General features: G+C 47.8%; 1 protein-coding gene and 1 non-coding gene across 5 annotated transcripts in view; one reads left to right on the top strand and one right to left on the bottom strand.

The window, feature by feature from the left end:
- Positions 1-1,820: 1,820 nt before the first annotated feature.
- CSAD (cysteine sulfinic acid decarboxylase) overlaps positions 1,821-20,106 on the bottom strand; it is a 26,375-nt gene continuing 8,089 nt past the window's right edge. For 2 of the 4 annotated variants that reach the window (XM_060111877.1, XM_060111878.1), the window contains exons 2-15: positions 11,763-11,899; positions 11,351-11,477; positions 11,181-11,271; positions 10,731-10,837; positions 10,162-10,277; positions 9,415-9,494; positions 9,048-9,102; positions 5,273-5,389; positions 5,126-5,190; positions 4,759-4,840; positions 4,139-4,338; positions 3,932-3,983; positions 3,705-3,794; positions 1,821-2,178 (exon numbers count right to left, since the gene is read on the bottom strand). In XM_060111877.1, the coding sequence (XP_059967860.1) occupies positions 2,005-2,178; positions 3,705-3,794; positions 3,932-3,983; positions 4,139-4,338; positions 4,759-4,840; positions 5,126-5,190; positions 5,273-5,389; positions 9,048-9,102; positions 9,415-9,494; positions 10,162-10,277; positions 10,731-10,837; positions 11,181-11,271; positions 11,351-11,477; positions 11,763-11,888 (1,482 nt within the window). In that variant the 5' untranslated portion in view covers positions 11,889-11,899 and the 3' untranslated portion in view covers positions 1,821-2,004. Of the gene's footprint in view, positions 2,179-3,704; positions 3,795-3,931; positions 3,984-4,138; positions 4,339-4,758; positions 4,841-5,125; positions 5,191-5,272; positions 5,390-9,047; positions 9,103-9,414; positions 9,495-10,161; positions 10,278-10,730; positions 10,838-11,135; positions 11,272-11,350; positions 11,478-11,762; positions 11,900-20,106 lie in introns of those variants that run through there. The other 2 variants (XM_060111879.1, XM_060111880.1) reach the window with 2 other exon arrangements.
- On the top strand, positions 5,826-5,932 carry LOC132499672 (U6 spliceosomal RNA). Its single transcript, XR_009533902.1, has one exon. It is a non-coding gene; the product is annotated as a U6 spliceosomal RNA (small nuclear RNA).

The following is a 20,106-nucleotide window of genomic DNA, read 5'->3' as shown; positions in this document are numbered from 1 at the left end:
CCGGAGCCTGTGCTCCGCAACGGGGGAGGCCACAACAGTGAGAGGCCCGCATACCGCAAAAAAAAAAAAAAAAAAAAAAAAAAAAGATTAGGGCTTGGAGCTCAAATTATTAGTACTCTTAAAACAAATTTATTATTTGGAAGAAATTAGACACCATTTATTGCAAGAATAACAAGTTTATAGGGAAATCATTAGTAATTTATGAATAGAAAATCTTTTTCCCCCCAAATGGTCAAGAGAATTGGGTTTGAGATTTGGATGTTCTTTTGCTATGGTTTGTACGGTCTGTATTTACTTCTTCAAATAACTTTGGATGGCTTTTACATGACCACGTTACTGTTTTCATAAATGGTATTTTTAGGAATTGGAAATAACAGAAAGTTCTGGTAGACTTGCCACTTGTCCTAAATAACTTGTGTAGCTAAATGCCTCTTTCCCAAAAAGTGAGTGAAAAGCAACATCAGGCCAGGAGTTTAAGTGTTAAATGGATGTTTTTATGTAAGACAGTAGCAATAACAGAAGACATAACAGTGGTTGGTTCCGTTGCTGGGCTTTTTTTTTTTTAACTTTGTTTCTGTTGTTTAAATTACAGAAGGAACATTCTTACTTTTCTGGTGTGTGTGAAGATTTTTCAAGAGTGATAAGTGGACAAGGTTCTCGTCTCAAGATACAACCAGTGCCCATTTTGTTTTCAGTGTCACTAAAGTATAATTAACTTTTTTAAAATTATTTATTTATTTATTTATTTGGCTGCATCAGGTCTCAGTTGCGGCAGGCGGGCTCCGTAGTTGCGGCTCACCAGCTCTGTAGTTGTGGCAATGTGGGCTCCTTAGTTGTGGCATGTGAACTCTTAGTTGCAGCACGCATGTGGGATCTAGTTCCCAGGCCTGGGACCGAACCCAGGCCCCCTGCATTGGGAGCACGGAGTCTTATCCACTGCACCACCAGGGAAGTCCCAAAGTACAATTAATTTTAGAGTAACTCCACTTTTGATCTTTCCCCTCCCACTCAAGATTTTTGGGAAAATTTTTTCCTATTTTTAGCCTCTCTTATACCTTTACTTTTTTACAAAATTGCATTCTCCACTATTTTGTTGAAAGATAACAGACTTCACAATATATCAAAATAATACAGCTGAAATTTTAACTTTATTATTTTCCTATTTAAACGTAATAGAGGGGGGCTTCCCTGGTGGCGCAGTGGTTAAGAGTCCGCCTGCCAATGCAGGGGACTCGGGTTTGAGCCCTGGTCCGGGAAGATCCCACATGCCGTGGAGCAACTAAGCCCGTGCGCCACAATTACTGAGCCTGCGATCTAGAGCCCACGAGCCACAACTACTGAGCCCGTGAGCCACAACTACCGAAGCCCACGCGCCTAGAGCCCGTGCTCCGCAACAAGAGAAGCCACCGCAATGAGAAGCCCACGTGCTACAACAAAGAGGGGCCCCTGCTCCCTGCAACTAGAGAAAGCCTGCGCACAGCAACGAAGACCCAACGCAGCCAAAAATAAATAAATTTATAAAATAAAAAGCAATAGATACTCCTTATTTCATAAAAGGGGAGCACAAAAGGTATAAAGAAGTTAATTTTCAAATTACCTGTAATCCCATCCCAGAGAAAACTATTAGCATTTTGGTATATTTCATCTCATCAGTCTTTTCCTATGTATTTTTGAATGCAGCTCAGATATTACCATATATAAAGTCTTATATCCAGCTTTTTCAACATAACATTATATTAAAATTATTTTTCTCTTATCTATAAAAATCCTCTTTGTAAACATAATTTTAATGGCAGAGTAATATTCCATCATATGGATATACTATCATTTATTTAAACATTCTCTTAATATCAAATACTTAAAGGAGAGTTAGTGGGTCAAAGCACATAAAAATTAAGATGGCTTTGTTTCCTGGAGAGGTTGTTCTTGAGAACACGGGGAGGGGATACAGGGAGATGGTAAGGGTTGGGAGAGGGGTCCAGGCTAGCAGCAAGAAGGAGCGGCTCAGAGGTCCTGGCCCAGCTGTTCCAGTTCATTCAGCAGGAAGTCCATATCCACCCGCGTCAGCGCAGGGTTGGCCACGACCATGCGGAAGAAGTTGCCCCGGGTACCATGGGGCTGGTAGCCAATCATCATGGAGCCCTTCCTCACCATGCGCTCCTTGAGGACTGGGGCCACCTGTGGGAGGAGTGGAGCGACCTTCCAGCTGCAGCCTGGGGTCAGGTGAGGGGGTGAGTTCCCCAACTTGCACCTCCCTCCACCCAGACACCTTCCAGAGACAGCAACTCACGGCTCGGATCCTGACGTGGCCCCAGTTTACCCTTGCCACCACATCCAGCCCACTGGACCTTCTCTACCTCCTGCATTCTTTCACATCTCACCATTCTCCACGTTACCACATGGGCCATTTTCTGCTAAATCCTGACTTTTCACTGAATCTCGACACTGCTTTTTCAGTCTAACTTCAAGCCTTCATCATCCTCGACACCTTCTTCTCCCCTATCTGAATTCCTGTAACATTTTTGATTTGTACCCTGTGATCTAATATAGTGGTCCCCAAACCTTTTGGCACCCAGGACCGGTTTTGTGGAAGACAGTTTTTCCACGGACCGGTGGAGGGGGGTGGTTTGGGATGATTCGAGTGCATTACATTTATTGTGCACTTTATTTCTATTATCATTACATTGTAACATATAATGAAATAATTATACAACTGACAATAATGCAGAATCAGTGGGAGCCCTGAGCTTGTTCTCACTTGCCACTCACTGACAGGGTTTTGTGAGTCTGCAAGCAATTGATTTATTATGGTCTCTGTGCAGTCAAACCTCTCTGCTAATGATAATCTGTATTTGCAGCCGCTCCCCAGTGCTAGCATCACCCCTCAGCTCCACCTCAGATCATCAAACATTAGATTCTCATAAGGAGCAACAACCTAGATCCCTCACATGCACAGTTCACAGCAGGGTTCAAGCTCCTATGAGAATCTAATGCCGCTGCTGATCTGACAGGAGGCGGAGCTCAGGTGGTCATGTGAGCGATGGGGAGAGGCTGTAAATACAGATGAAGCTTCACTCGCTCGCCCATTGCTCCCCTCTGGCTGTGCGGCCCAGTTCCTGACAGGCCATAGACCGGTACTGGTCCGTGGCCCGGGGGTTGGGGACACCTGATCTAACATGTAATTTCCAAGACTGCCTTGAACGCACTGGTTTCAAATAGGTAACGCTTGTTTTCTGAAATAACTCCTTAAGGGTAAGAACATTCTCGTCCTTTCGTATCATCTGCAGCACCTAGTACCGATCTGTCCTTAGCGACCAGGACATACCTCCTGGCCTGACAGGGCTGCTCTGTCCCCAGCATTAGTGAGCAAAACTCCAAGATCTTTCTGCATCACATCTCTGTCCTGGGCCTGAGCTCCCAGCAGAATGCCCCACACCATGGATCTATGTACTGCACACTGGTGACTTCTCTTGTAATGCCCTGCTCTGTCTTCTTCTTACTTTCCAGAAGCATACCTTGTCCCCCATTCCCAGGCTCACAGAAATGAGGACAAGTGGGCGTCGTCTTCCCGTTCACGGTCCCCACCTCAGGAGCAAGACTAGCCAAGGGAACTGCCATGCCACTCACAGCCAGCAGGGGGCGGAAACACACCAGCTGCATCGGTTCCCTAATGAGTTAACCAGAGCAGGGAAGAGACTGCCTACCTTAGCCAGCCTTTCTCCGTAATCCGGACTCCCCTTCTTCTCCCGCAGACTGGGGGGCACGAACCAGAAACACACGTTGACAAATTCAGGCTGGGAGGAATAAGGAAGAGGAAGGTGTGAGCTGAGGAAGGGGGACCGTTCCCCTCTCACTGCCCCTCTTCCCCAACCAGGGCTCTGCTGGGGGGTGGGGGGACGGGGGATGAAAAACAGTACAAGGTCAGTCATACCTCCATGACCAACTCAAAAGCTTCCCGCTTCTTCAGTTCCTCCACCAGGTACCTGTGAGCACAGAGTGAGACATCATGGGTGGGGGAGGAAAGGCAGAGATACAGAAACAAAAGCAACCCAGAGAGTGACCCAAGAGACGCTAAGAGCAGGAAAGGGGTGCAGGGCTGGAGCCCAGAGAGGGGAAACGGGACCGCCCCCACTCCTACCGGGCAAGGGCAAAGGCCTGGTCCACACGCCGCTCCAGCCCCTGCCCGCCCTGTGCCTTCCACATGAGCCACAGCTTCAGACAGTCCACGCGGCGGCCACACTGCACCACCTTGTCTCCAGTGTCCAGAGCCACATCATAGAACTTGTCCTGCTGGAACAGGTAGCTGGCCTGGGACCCGTGGCAGCGCTTGAGCAGGTTCTGTGGAGGGTGAGGAGACAGTCAGACCCACCCTCCCCGCCGAGGTTTCCTCCAGAGCTGCACTGGGCCATTTCTTAGCTCAGTCCCCAGGCTTCTTTCCCTAGAACCAGGCGGCACTGATGGGACGGCTGCCAGCTGACTGAAACCCTCTCTCCGGGTTTTCTTCCAACACTCAGAGTTCTTCCCAAATGACCCAGGATCCCTCTGATTACGACTTAAGCTGGGAACTTCTTCCTTTGCAGGAAGACAGGGGAGTGAGGGAGCCCACTACGGGGAATTAGGGTGGTCACAGATATTCAGCTTCAGATGACATGGTAAGGAGAACATGGTAAGGCGACGAGCTCCTCTCAGGTGGGACAGAAAAGAAGACAGAGGTCCAGGGTGGGAGGTGGCGCCAGGGCGGGGGAGGGGCAGACCCACCGAGGTGTCCCGGAGAAGAAGAGCTGAGCACTGCAGGCCTGCCGAGAGGAGCTTGTGGGGATTCCAGGCCACGGAGTCAGCCCTGGGGTTGGCACAGCAAAGCAGGGTCAGCTGACTCCCCCTCAAGCTGCCCAACCAGAGCCCCAACCTTTCCAGATCTCCAGTAAAAGGGGCTGCGGTCTCACCCCGGCCCAGCAGAAGAATTTCCAGGTCTGACGTCTGACCTCCCAGCCCCAATCAACCATCTCTCCAATCTCCCTCCTACCAGCCTCCTTCCCCTACTACCATCTGAGCTCCCTGGTCCAAGACTACTCTCTGGATCAAGGATTTGAAGGGTGAGATTCAGGGCGTAGGGGGCTGTATGCACCTCTGGATCCCATTCAGGAGATGTCTATGTGTCTGTGACAGCAGGACGCTCCCTCCCCAGGCGGCCTGCGGAGCAAAAGGAACAATGTGGGCCTTGGCCTTGGCCTCAGTTCAGCCCACCCCATCCTCAGGCCCGGGTACCACTCACATCCACGTGCAGCCACAGCCCATGACGCTGGCACACGTCTGCAACTGCCTCCAGAGGGTCAAAGGCCCCCAGCACGGTAGTGCCAGAGGTGGCACTGACCAGGAATGGCACAGCACCCTGTGGCAAAAATGCAGAGGGAGGAAGAGGCTGTGAAGTCATCTCAAGCGCTACCCAGAGCCTGGTGCTGAGATCCAGCTCTATAAACTCTTCACATGCCTGACCTGGGCCCTTGCAACCTTATAACATGTTACTGTCCCATTTAATTTGCAAGTGAGGACACTGAGATTCAGAGGAGTTAAGAAACCTGCCCCCAGGCTGAAACTCCAGAGAGGGAATTCAAACCTAGGTCTGTCTGATGGTCTATTTCCAAAGTTCATATTCTTTCAAAAAAGTTGAATGTCTTACTGGAAGATCAAAATGCTATTTTAAATATCCTAATAGTACAACAGTTTATGAGGAACTTGAATTAGTATTCAAAAAACTACTACAAAGAAAAGCGCAGGCCCAGATGGCTTCACTGATGAGTTGTACAAAACATTAAAAAAAGAATTGAGTGCTTGCTTCGGCAGCACATATACTAAAATTGGAACGATACAGAGAAGATTAGCATGGCCCCTGCGCAAGGATGACATGCAAATTCGTGAAGCGTTCCATGTTTAAAAAAAAAAAAAGAATTGATACTAGCTAGGGCTTCCCTGGTGGCACAATGGTTAAGAGTCCGCCTGCCAATGCAGGGGACATGGGTTCGAGCCCTGGTCTGGGAAGATCCCACATGCCGCGGAGCAACTAAGCCCGTGTGCCACAACTACTGAGCTTGCGCTCTGGAGCCCGTGAGCCACAACTACTGAAGCCCGCGCGCCTAGAGCCCGTGCTCCACAAGAAGAGAAGCCACCGCAATGAGAAGCCCGCACTGCAGCGAAGAGCAGACCCCCGCTTGCCACAACTAGAGAAAGCCCGCATGCAGCAACAAAGACCCAACGCAGCCAAAAATAAACAAATTAAAATAAATTAATTTTTTAAAAAAAGAATTGATACCAGCTCTTCATCAGCTTCCAAAAAAAAAAAAAAGAAGAGGAGGGAACACTTCTGAATTCATCCTATGAAGTGAGTATTACCCTGATACCAAAACCAGACAAAATATCACAAGAAAACTACAGAATATATCTCTTCTAAATATAGACATAAAAATCTACAAAACACTAGCAAAATAAAATCAGCAACATATAAAAATAATTATACACCATGACAAAGTGGGATTTGTCCCAAGAGTGCAAGCTTGGTTTAACATCCAAAAATCAATTAATGTAATACATCCTATCAATAGAAAAATGAAAAAACCCCACATCTCAATGTGGTTTATTGATCATCTCAGTAGACACAGAAAAACATTTGACAAAATCCAACACTCCTTCATGATATAAACACTCAAAAAACTAGTATTTGAAGGGAACTTCCTTAACTTGATAGAGGGCAACTACAAAAAAAACCCACAGCTAACATCATACTCAATAGTGAAAGACTGAAAGCCTTCCCCCTAAGATCAGGAACAAGACAAGGATGTTCACACTTCTCATTTCTATTCAACATTGTGCTGAGGTTCTAGCAGGGCAATTAGGTAAAAAAAAAAAAATAAGAGCCATCCAGATTGGAAAGGAAAAAAGCAAAATTATCTGTATTTACAGATAACATTATATTATACCGAGTAAATCCTAAGGAATCCACTAAAAAAAACTATTAGAATTAATAAATGAGTTCAGCAAGTTCGCAGGGTACAAGATCAATATTCAAAAATCAGTTGTATTTCTACACATTAGCAGTGAACAATCCAAAAATGGAATTAAGAAAACAATTTCATTTATAAGAACATCAAAAACAATAAAATACTTAGGAATAAATTCAACAAAAGAAGTGTAAAACATATACTCCGAAAACTACAAAGCACTGTTGAAAGAAATCAAAGAAGACCTAAATAAATGGAGGCATTCCATGTTCATGGATCTACAGATTGAACACATCCCTATCAAAATCCCAGCTGGCTTCTTTGCAGAAATTGACAAGCTGATCCTAAAATTCAAATGGAAGTTTAAGGGACCCAAAAAGCCAAAACCATCCTGAAAAAGAACAAAGTTGGAGGACTCACACATCTGATTTCAAAATTTACTACAAAGTTATATTAAGACAATGTGGTCTACAGGATAGACATGCAGATCAATGGAATAGACCGAGAGTCCAGAAGTAAATCCTCACACTTACACTCAATGGATTTTAACAAGGATGCCAAGACAATTCATTGGGGAAAGAACAGTCTTCTCAAAAACCGATGCTGCAACCATTTGCATGCGGAGATATATACATATTTTTTTAATTTGTACTTAAATACATAGTTGAGGTATTTTCATGTTAATATATATAGTCCCATCTTATTCTTTTAAATGGCTGCATACTACTCCAATAATAACAATAACAACAATGGCAGCTAATATTTATTTACTGCTTCACTGTTCTAAGTGCTTTACACATAATTCATTTAAGCCTTACAACAACCCTATAAGTTCTATATTATGCTCGTTTTACAAAGGAAGAAACTGACACAGATACATCATAATTTATCTATTGATGGATATTTAAAAATTTTTTTTAAAGTTTACACTTCGCTCCAGTGCACACAATTCTAAGCACTTGTGATGATTTATAGACTAATCCTAGCAGCAGGACACAGAGTCAGTGGATAGATACATTTAAAAATGGTACAGGACTTCCCCGGTGGTCCAGTGGCTAAGACTTCGTGCTTGCAATGCAGGGGGCTCGGGTTCGATCACTGGTCAGGGAACTAGATCCCACATGCCACAACTAAGAGTTCACATGGGACTTCCCTGGTGGCGCAGTGGTTAAGAATCCGCCCGCCAATGTGGGGGACATGGGTTCGAGCCCTGGTCCAGGAAGATTCCACATGCCGTGGAGCAACTAAGCCCGTGCGCCACAACTACTGAGCCTGCGCTCTACAGCCCGCAAGGGGGAACCCCATGCCACAACTAGTGAAGACCACGTGCCTAGAGCCTGTGCTCCACAACAAGAGAAGCCACCACAATGAGAAGCCCACACACCTCAAAGAAAAGTAGCCCCCTCTCGACGCAACTAGAGAAAAGCCCGCACGCAGCAACGAAGACCCAGTGCAGCCAAAAATAAATAAATTTAAAAAAAAAAGAGTTCACATGCCGCAACTAAAAGATCCTGCATGCCACAACTAAGACCCGCAGCAGCCAAATAAATAAATATTTGTAAATAAACAAATAAATAAACAAGTAAATAAAAATGGTATAGATAGTGCTGAAACGCCCTCCAAGACGGCTGCAGCAGCTCCCATGTCCCTTAGTGTGGAGGGGCGTGCAGGGGCCTCCACATCTCCCATTGTTCCAAGTCCGCATTGCTCACCACTGGCCCACACATCTTCCTAAACTTCCTGCACAGACCCTGCCAGCTCACAGAAACCTTCTGTGCTACACCTCGGGTCCCCAACATCCTCCCTGCGGTGCCCCTTGGGCCTCCACTCAATGAATCAGTCCTGCCCCTGCCCTGGGATCCGATACTGTCCATGGGTCTCAGGAGGACTACAGTGTCCTTGCGCCCCAGAGATCACTTCAGCCCACCAGGGAAACAGGCACAGAGATCGAGGGGAGGGATGAGGGGAGCCTTGAGTAGGCACAGGCCAAAGAACCCTCCAAGAAAGGAACAGAAGGGTCCTGTTCCACTGCCTCAGCACCCCTCACTCACTCACCTCAGCCTCGGCCAGACCGATCTGCCTCTCCAGATCCTCAGGGATCATTTTCCCTCTGGAAAAGAAAACTTAGTGGGTAGGGGAGGAATAGGTTCTCTAGGCTGGGCGGCAGAACTGTCGAGAGCAGGGTAGTGTGCGGTTAGCAATGCAGAAGCCACAGTGTTGATTTTTCCCTAAGAGGGGTAAACAGATCTCAGGGGACAGGGCGGAGACTCTAGCAGGCACTGGTAGACAGCACAGGCAATCGGTGGGAACAGAGCAGGGAGAGAAGTCCGCCGGGGTGTGCTCCAGAGGCCAGAGCCCCTGGCAATGAGAAGGCACACTGCGCCAGGCTGGGTCTGAGACACGCAGACAAAAGGACCTTCACCTCTCATCTGCCTTGACCATTCGGACACTGTCAGTGCCAAGTCCCAGAAAAGCAGCTCCTTTCTTGACAGAGTAATGACACTGTGGAGGAAGGCAGAGGGCAGGGAGGGTGGGGAGGAGAAAGACTGGTCAAACAGATGAGACACTGTAGACCAGGGCTTCTCAAACACTCGTGGGCCTACAAATCACCAGTGTGTCTGGTTAAAATGCAGATTCAGGGGCTTCCCTGGTGGCGCAGTGGTTGAGAGTCTGCCTGCCGATGCTAGGGGACACGGGTTCGTGCCCCGGTCCAGGAAGATCCCATATGCCGTGGAGCGGCTAGGCCCGTGAGCCATGGCCACTGAGCCTGCGCTCCGCAACGGGAGAGGCCACAACAGTGAGAGGCCCACATACCGCAAAAAAAAAGAAAAAAAAAATGCAGATTCATATTCAGTAGGTCTGGGCTGGGGCCCGAGATTCTGCATTTCTAACAAGTTCCCAGGTGACCCTGATGCTGCTGGTCCATGGTCCATACTGGGTGTGGACTGTGTACACTGCCCTGGATGCCCCTCTGCTATCCCCACACAGAAGGCAAGGTGAATGGGGAGTGTTTACACAGCCCCTTGGTTGGAAGGAGGCACATCTGCCTGGGGGCAGGCTGGTCTCCGAAGAGATGGGTCTGAGCAGGCAGAGGATCTGACAGGTCTCGGACTCAGCTGGCTGGAGATTAGAATTGGGGAGCCCAGGGTAGGCCTGTGCCTCTTCCCACCTCCTTTGATGTGAAAAGGGCCAGGGGCGGCAGTGCCCAGAGGCCCCTTTGTTTGCAATCCGGGTAGCGCTGATAGCGGGCCAGGTTCACAGCATACATGTTGGAGATGGAGCCACCTGTCACAGGGAAGGGGTGGTGGCAAGAGGGAGGGGCAGTGGGTCAAAACTGGAGCTTGGCTCTCTTGACCTCTTCACCCAGAAGAACTGATCAAAGAAGCACGAGTGATTGGCTACCAGGCCACGAGTTCTGAGGGCTCGACAAATGGCACGCTGGTAACCCAGAACAGCGGGATCTGCACATCCCCTGACTCCCCCTCCTAATCCGGGGCTGATCCCAGGATCCACCACCCCACCCCACCCCCCGCCAGGACACCAGGCACTGATCCCATGTATTATTTGGCAAACACAGGGATACAGGGGACTGGGCAGCTTCTCTCTGGTTTGGCCCGAGCCCAGCTGGAGAAGAAACAAAGAAGAATCACCCCTCCCTGCCAGCTTAGAGCAAGAGAACAGTGGGGAAGGAGGAACCCTTGAAAAGGCCAAAGAAAGGTCCCCCTCCTGTTTACATACCAGGGCAGAAGACGCCGTCCCCAGAGCTCCAGCCCACCAGGGCCCGGAGTTTCTTCAGCACCTCTTCTTCCATGAGGACAAACACGGGGGCAATCTCATATGTGTACCTGCCAGGAGAGGGAATGATGAGAATGGGAAAGAGACAGGGAGAGACTCTGCGAGGAGTTGGAGAGAGGAGGTGGACAGAGTGAAGTGACAGGAGGGTCCAAAGAGAGGACAGAGTTGGTGAAAAAGAACAAGGGAGGAAAAGATGAGAAAAAACTGGAGCCAGGAGGCATGAGAAAGCTTGGGAAAGGAAGCCCAAAGGGTACGAGGGGAAAGACTCTGCCAGCAGAGATTCCCAGAAAAGACAGGGGGACAAGCACCATTCTCCTCTCCTACCCACAGAGTGTGTCTCCCACAAACCCAAATCCTTTCGGGGTTGTGCAAGGCGGCCCTGGGATGGCTCACTGGCTGGTGTTGAGGCTCTCAGTGACAATGCGCCCGGCCAGGGCATGGGGATCCAACCCTGAGAAGAGCTGGTTGAAGAAACGAGGGTGACCTGGAGAAGGGGGACAGGGGCTCAGAGTGGAGCTGGGTACAAATTCTAGACGCGCCTCCCCGCAGGACCCAGGACCCACAGGTCTTCACACTGTAGCGGATCACAGCCCGGCAGCGCTCCAGGATCTGCTCCTGCGACTCCCCCTCATTCCGCAGCTCCAAATCCAGAAGCTGCTTCAGCTCCTCCGGCTCCCTCCACTCGCAGACCTAGGAGGAGAAGCGGGAGATTCTGGGGGCGCTGAGGCACCCTGCTGACTGGCTGCCCAAACCACATCTCAGCAGACAGAAGACACCAGCAAGCTGCACTTACAGCAAGTTAGGAATATTTTCCAAGCAACACACGAACAAGGGTAAATAAACAGAGTCTGGCCCAGTATGTAATCCCTGAGGCACACGGTGAGAGTGATGAATTCTGGGGAGAAGCCTGGACAGAGGAGGAAAGTTCTCAGCCAGGTTTGATGGGCAGGAGGAGGCGGGGGAGAAAAGACCCACCTTCTCGGAGGCACTGGTCCCTTTCCGAATGACCTCATCCACCACAATCCCAAACACATCCTGGAGCAAGGCTTCTGCAGCCATGGCGTCCCCATCAAGGGAGAGGAGTGGTTGAGAGTCAGCCATCAGGAGAAAATCTGTGAGCAGAGCAGGAGTTATTACCTACTCAGCCTGGGGACCCCACCTGGACCTAACCAGCAAGAACTTCAACTCCGTAATGGGCCTAAGGCCTAGCCCCAGCCTTCACTGTACAGATAAAGGCAAGTGAGAACGTCCAGGGAGAGAGCCAGCAGAAGCAGGTGGGAAAGAAAAAGGCAATTAGGGCTTCCCTGGTGGCGCAGTGGTTGAGAGTCCGCCTGCTGATGCAGGGGACACAGGTTCGTGCCCCGGTCTGGGAAGATCCCACATGCCGCGGAGCGACTGGGCCCGTGAGCCATGGCCGCTAAGCCTGCGCGTCCGGAACCTGTGATCCGCAATGGGAGAGGCCACAACAGTGAGAGGCCCACATACCACACACACACAAAAAAAAGGCAATTAGTGCTGAGCAGGTAGAATCCAGTGGTCACTGCTCACCAAAGGCAAAGGTGAGAAGCTCACCTGTCTGCTCAGGTCTTTGTCCAGGTGAGCTGGAAGCAGGGGACACAATTGGCTTTTTAGAGTGTTAGGACTAGGGTAGCAGAGGGAGCAAGGTATAGGCAGCAGTCACATGACCATGACATCGTTCTCATGACCCTTGCCCTAAAGATTTGGGATAGGGCCAGCGGGTTGAGATAAGTTTCCTGAATAACCATTAGCTGACATGAAGAAGGGAGGAGATGAGATGTAAGGCAAAAACACATGCCACCTTCACTTAGGCTGGAGAGGAGCAGAGAAATGGTTTAGGCAGGCCTGAGAGGCCAATCTCTTTGCATCCCAACCCCCAGAGTCTTCTCAGAACTGTCCTGATTTCTAAAGCCCTCTTCTCCAAAGAGCAGGAAGAAAAGGAGGCCACACTGAGGAGGCAGACTGTTAAGTATAATCCTGTGCCTTGCAGGTTGAAAGTGCTCAAGAAACAGGGAGTGGCTGTTTGAAGTGAGCACCAACTGTGTTCACACCAGGGTGCCGGGGTTGGTTGGGGGGAGGAGGGTGGACACTGATGCACGTGCAAGAGTTACAGCCCAGGGCCCTGGCTAGATGCTGATCCCAAGCGCTATTCAGGAGAAGAGATGGATGAAGGCTGAAGACTGAGGAGGATCTGCAGTGGGACAGGGGCTGTAACTTGAAAGCAGGCAGGAGAAACAGGACTGGAGAAAGAGAGGAAGAGAGGCATTCAGGGACGGGGGGAATGCCATGAGCTTACATCGGGAATGAGTATGGCTGATTCTCAGGTCAGTCAAGGTGCCTGGCTGGCTGGAGAGAAGGTCTGCAAGGATGACATGGGAGCAAAGGCAGGGTGGGCAGAGCTGCACGAGATTATGGAGAGCCTTGAGTGCCAGCCAGGCCAAGAATCTAGATTTTATCCTGCAGAAAATGGAAAGCCACTGAAAGATTCTGTGGCAAGGATTAATGTCATGAAAACAATGCTCTCAGAAGACCAGTGTATAGCAGATGGATGCAGAAGAATGAAGCGGCCATTGCTGTAAACCAGGAAAGAGGTGAGCCACATGTGAATAAGGGTGGTGTCGCTAGGGAAGGACAGGTACAGGAATATGCAGGCTTAACCATCTGCTGGATTATACTCAATTCAACACTTACGGAATCTACATTGGAGGGGAAGGAAGGGTCAAGGACGACCCTGGGGTTTCAAGTCTGGGTGACTGGAAGAATAATGGTGCCCCTAAAAGAAATAGGGAAGCGGAAAGTGGAGGCTGGATGGAAAGTAAGATTGTTATTTCTTGGAAATACTCATCTAAGTGGAGGTGTCCAGGGCTACAAATACGCATATGGGAGGAAGTCAGGTCCAGAGCTCTGCTGAGATGAAGGAATGAGAAGCAGACTCGAGAGGTGGAGCACAGCTGAAGCCTTGTGATGGGCTCCATTCCCCAGGGGAGAGAACGCTCACAGAGATGGCCAGGGAGAGAGGGGCAAATACCAAGGCCTGGGGAACCCACTAAATGAGGGGGTAAGAGGATCCAGGAAACATGGAACGGAAGGAATCTTCCTTTGGCATAATCCACTGTCAGCAGCCACTGGACCCCAAGCTAGTTGAAAACACAGGTCCAAGGGACCCCAGTGGTCCTATCCTTAAACTTCTCCTCAGTAGATTGGGTTTCGGGAAACTAGGGGAGCTGGCCCAGCTTTGAGAATAAGACTCAATCCTTCATCAGTGCTCACTCTGGCTCCCCTGACAGGTGGCAGCAGTGGGGCGTTTTAGGTGGAAAGGCTAGAAGAAGAGAGACTAATAAAAATAGGCACCATGGAAGTACTTACCACCTGCCTCATTCTGTACTTAACATGCATTATTCTCATCTTCACAACCACTGAAGTTAAGTTTATGACCCACATTTAAAGATAAGGAAACAGATTTCAGAGACACTACGTATGTAACGTGTCCAGGTCATGCAGCCAGTATGTGGCTGAGCTGGGTCTGGACAAGGGTGTGTGGGGCTCCGAAGATCCCGTCCCTAGTCAACAGGCTCCACCGCCTCATGCGGGGCTCCCTCAGCCACTGAGCTTGCTGTGGCACAAAGGCTTCTGGGCCAGGAGTGAGTACACCTCAGGGCCTCAGTTTCTGTAAAATAAGGGATTTAAAGCGAGAACCTCCAAGGTATCTGTGGGTGTTCATCAGCTCAGGCTGTTGGATACGGTAAGCAGGCCAGGGGAGTGGAAAACAGGCTGCAAGGAGGGAACAACTGGTGAAGAGAGAGAGACCCCAGGCTGGAGGAAGGCTTTTCCCAAAGCTCTGAAGAGAGGTCTGCAGGGAAGACATGGCTCTGTCCACCCGGCCCCTTCTGTATCCATCCCACCAAAGTCACCACTCAGAAATGAAAGGTGGGGACTTCCCTGGTGGCGCAGTGGTTACGAATCTGCCTGCCAATGCAGGGGACACAGGTTCGAGCCCTGGTCTGGGGCTCCACATGCCGTGGAGTCACTAAGCCCGCGAGCAACTAAGCCCGCGAGCCACAACTACTGAGCCCGCGTGCCATGACTACTGAAGCCTGCGTGCCTAGAGCCCGTGCTCCACAACAAGAGAAGCCACTGCAATGAGAAGCCCGCGCACCACAACGAAGAGTAGCCCCGCTCGCCGCAACTAGACAAAGCCCACGCACAGCAACAAAGACCCAGTGCAGCCAAAAATAAATAAATAAAATAAATTTAAAAAAAAAAAAAAAGAAATGAAAGGTGGAGACAAGGGCTCTGAACACCTCCAGTTTCCTCCGGGGTAAACAGGGAGGTGAGGCATCCCTACCCTCACGCCCCATACAGAATCCTGTCCTGGGGACCTGAGAGAGTTTTCCTTTTTCAAAGCAAGAAGGACATTAACCCCCAAGATAGAATGATAAAGCAAAGAAACATGAATAAACTTAGGAACAGCACTTTCGCTCCTGGCTGAGAACATGCTGGAAGGACCAGGTAGGGTTTGTTTAAAAATTGACAAGTTTTGGGGCTTCCCTGGTGGCGCAGTGGTTGAGAGTCGGCCTGCCGATGCAGGAGACACGGGTTCGTGCCCCGGTCCAGGAGGATCCCATATGCCGCGGAGCGGCTGGGCCCGTGAGCCATGGCCGCTGGGCCTGCACGTCCGGAGCCTGTGCTCCACAGCGGGAGAGGCCACAACGGTGAGAGGCCCGCGTACTGCAAAAAAAAAAAAATTGACAAGTTTTGTATGGACACCGAGGGGGGAAAGTGGTGGGGGGTGGGGGGTGGGATGAACTGGGAGATTGGGATTGACATATATACACTAATATGTATAAAATAGATAACTAATAAGAACCTGCTGTATAAAAAAATAAATAAAATTCAAAAATTCAAAAAAAAATTGACAAGTTTTTCTTACTTCACAGAATCTTTAGTTCATAAACTCCTCCAGCCATCAACTCCCTTGTATCTTTCTTTCCTTCACTTACACAACCTAGATTGTATGGTCTGTTGTTTCAACCACTCTTTGTCCAAAATCCTCAACTCCCTGGCCCTAATGTCCTTCCACCAAGTCCACCTGGCAAAACCCCAATCCAACTGGCCAGTCCTTCTCTTACCAAATCCACCAGGACTGCTGAATTCTGCTAGTGAAAACCACCTAACCATTCAAATTGATTTTTCTATAAATTCATGGTCTCTGTGCTCATTCCAATAAAACACACCAGATTAAATGCATATGTTTACCACTACTCCTTCCTGAAACCCCACTAAAATTATATCAGTGAAATTTTAAATTCAGAAGAATAAAGCAGATGAGAGACAAGAGGTAAGAGATGTGAATAACTGTAGAAGATAGAAAGCAGATGAGAAGTGGTAAGTGGTTCAGCAAATGCAGAAAGTTAAAGCCACTCTGTCTGCAGAGGGTTATGCCAACAGGATATAAGCTGGTTCTTAGGGCAGAAGCCCAGAAAGGCTCAGGAATTTACAACAGTAGCTACCTTGGAAGCCAGGAGGAGGAAGCACAGCTAAAAACGTGGAAATTAGATGAAAATTTATACAAGAAACATTTAGGCTCTCACTCTTCTCCCCCTGCCCATTCAGCGAGGCAACTCCCCTCTCCTCCACCTAATTCCAAAGAAGCAGGAAGTCTGTTTTCTAGAGAAACTGAAATGGAGCGGCTGGGACTTAGGGATGCCAAGCACAGCAGAAGGTGAGGAGGAGGCACTGTACTGAATACAAGAGGATTAGCAGGAAGTATCCAGTCAAGTCCTTTCTCCCAATCAGTGTTCAGAACCAGTGGCCTGGTGTAAACCTTCCAGGGCCAGGAGACTGGAGGGTTCCTCTCTGAAGAAACTGACCTCAATAGCCCTAGAGAAAAGACCTGACACTCTTATTTCAGTCCTCGCCCAATCACCTAGTCAGTGATGCCACAAGTCAATAAATACATCCTTTCTATGCACTTGGGCCTTCCAATATGCCTTAGTGCTTCACTCTTAAATGTGAGCAGACAGACAGCCAGGGAATACTCAACACTTGAGGAAAGCCCCTAATGTGAACCACAGAGGTAAAAACAGACAAACTGAAAAAAGGTATTTGGTAGAAGAGGAGAAATGCAGGGAGCAGAAGAAAGCTTCAAAAATTCAGGAAGATACTGCATTCATAACAAAAAAACGGGGGGGGGGTTGCTCTCAAAAAGGAACACTCAGAGAACAATGAGAAGCTCTAGAGTTTTAAAAATATGACAACTGAAATGACAGTCAAGAAAATCACACAGAAAGATAAAAATATAAAGAGATGGGGCTTCCCTGGTGGCGCAGTGGTTGAGACTCCGCCTGCCGATGCAGGGGACACGGGTTCATGCCCTGGTCCGGGAAGATCCCACATGCCGCGGAGCGGCTGGGCCCGTGAGCCATGGCCTCTGAGCCTGTGCGTCCGGAGCCTGTGCTCCGCAACGGGAGAGGCCACAACAGTGAGAGGCCCGCGTACCGCAAAATAAATAAATAAATAATAAATAAAGAGATGGATAACAAAACATAAAAGAACTATAGAAGATCAATCCAAAAGGCCCAAGAGTCAACTAATAGAAGTTTCAGAAAAAGAAGGGAAAATAGGAGGAAAGAAATTAAAAAAAAAAAAAAAAAAAGCCTTATAGAACAGGATAGATCAAATGGATCCACTGAATGACCAACAGGAAGACAGATGATAATATTGTTTCAGAACAATGGAGGATCCAAAGACTTCCAGAGACAAAACCCAAACCAGGTCACAGACAAAGGACAGAGAATCAGACCACATCATATTTCGCCCAACACAGGAGAGAGGTCAAGGGAATTCCCAGGACTGTGATGAAGGTAGTAACCATCTTCCGAGGCAAAAAGCAGCAATGACTCTGTTCAAGTGGACACACAACACTGCCTGGCAACATTACTATTCTTCTATTGTCGGCTCTATCTCCAATTCTCTGGAGCAATTATTTCAAAAATTTCCCACACCTCTCAAATTATTGACCTATCAACCTTCTCCCTGTTTCCCTCTCATTTCAAATTTCTTATAGAAAATAAAAACCATCCAAACTCACTCAACTTTTTGTCACCTGCACTCTGGATCCCTCTCTGCCTTACTTCAGTATTTATTCATTACCTGGTATATATGTGCCAAGCACTTTGGTGACCATTAGAGGTCACAATGGAGAGCAAAAGACCACAGCCCTGCCCTCATGAGGTTCACAGTCTAAAGCACAGGTCACAAACTGGAAGACGGAGGGCCAACTGCTACCCATAGACATGGTTTTGTTTGGCTTGCATAGTACATTTTAAAACTTTAAAAAACAATTGTCAATACCGAAACTTCCAGCTTCTTGTGAAAAAAATCAGAAGATCTAGCAACACTGGGCCTGAATTTCAAGGAGCAACAATCGTGTAGTTGGAGTTCCCCCTTTATTATTATTATAGTTGTGCATTCACTGTGTTTTCTTTTCCATTTTTAAAGTTTTGATTAAGCAACATATTCAGGTAGTTCAAAAACCAAATATATGAAAATATTAATAGTGAAAAGTCTAATTTCCACCCCATTCCATATGCCCCATTCCAGGTAACTATTTTTATTAGTGTCTCAGATAATCTTTCAGAGTTTTTAATGCAAATACTAACAAATGTAAATATATATTATTTTCTCCTTTTTCACATAAAAGCATATAATCACTGTTGTGCACCTTGTTTTTTTTCAGTCAACAGTATATGAGTGATCATATAGAACATATAGAACTTCCTCATTCTTTTCTTTTAATATAACAGCTTTATTCAGATAATTTACATACTCTAAAGCATATCCTTTTAAATTGTACAATTCAGTCCCACCTGGGGTACCAAAAATTTTTTTAAATAAAAAATAAATAAATTGTACAATTCAGTGGTTGTTCATACAGTAACAAAATTGTGCAACCATCATCACTAATTCCAGAACATTTTCATCCTCACAAAAAGAAACTCCCCATTCTCCCCTCCACCCACCACTGACAATCACTAATTGATTTTCTGCCTCTAAAGGTCTGCCTATTCTGGACACTTCACATAAATGGAAACAACCAGTATGTTATCTTCTGTGACTGGCTTCTTTTACTTAGCATAATGTTTTCAAGGTTCATCCATGTTGTAGCATGTATCAGAACTACATTCCCTTTTATGATCAGATAATATTCCATTGTATGGATATACCACACTTTAAGTATTCATCAATTGATGGACATTTAGGTTGCTTCCACTATTAAGCTATTGTGAATAATGCTGCTATGAACATTAATATACAATTTTTTGTGTGGACATGTTTTCAGTTCTCTTGGGTACATACCTGGTAGTGGAATTGATAGCTCATATAGTAACTTCACGTTTGACTTTTTGTTGTTCCTGTTGCGCCAGGCCTTAGCTGCAGCTCACAGTCTCCTTAGTTGCAGCAGGAGGCCTCTTTAGTTGTGGCATGCGAACTCTTAGTTGCGGCATGTATGTGGGCTCTAGTTCCCTGACCAGGGATCGAACCCGGGCCCCCTGCATTGGGAGCGAGGAGTCTTAACCACTGCACCACCAGGGAAGTCCCACGTTTAACTCTTTGAGGAACTGCCGAACTGATTGCCAAAGTGACTACACTATTTTACATTCCCATGAGGGTTCCCATTTCTCCACATCCTTGACGGACTTGTTATTGTCTGTCTTTCTGATTACAGCCGTCTGCATTTGTAACTTTGATAAGGATTGCCAACATCCATAGAGGTGACACCAACGTATGAAAGCGCCTGTGTTCCCAGCCTCAGTAACAGAGTATGCTGTCAAACTTCTGAATCTTTTTAATTCGAGGAGTAAAAAATATCTTAGTATAGCTTTATTTTGGTTGAACTCCTGTATTAGTCAGTTTTGCTGTGGTAACTAATGACTTCAAAACCCTACCGTCTTGGGACTTCCCTGGTGGTCCAGTGGTTAAGACTACGTGCTTAAACTGCAGGGGGCGAGGGTTCGATCTCTGGTTGGGGAACTAAGATCCTGCAAGCCGTGCACGGTTGGGGGGCGGGGGGGACCACTGCCTTACAACAGAGATTTATTTCTCTTTCAAGGTTTATGTTGGTAGTAGGGTTGGCTATAGCTCTGATTCATATGCCTTTATTCCAAGACCCAGGCTGAAGAAATAGCCCCTACTTGGGACACAATGTTCTCACAGCAGAGAAAACCATGCACCAACTCCTAAAACTTCTGCTCAGACGAGCATACGGCTCATCTGGTCAGATCCAGTTGACCAAAGCATG

This window comes from Mesoplodon densirostris, chromosome 11 (genome assembly GCF_025265405.1).
Source record: "Mesoplodon densirostris isolate mMesDen1 chromosome 11, mMesDen1 primary haplotype, whole genome shotgun sequence".
Lineage (NCBI taxonomy): Eukaryota > Metazoa > Chordata > Mammalia > Artiodactyla > Ziphiidae > Mesoplodon > Mesoplodon densirostris.
This window is presented reverse-complemented; position numbering and strand designations above follow the sequence as displayed.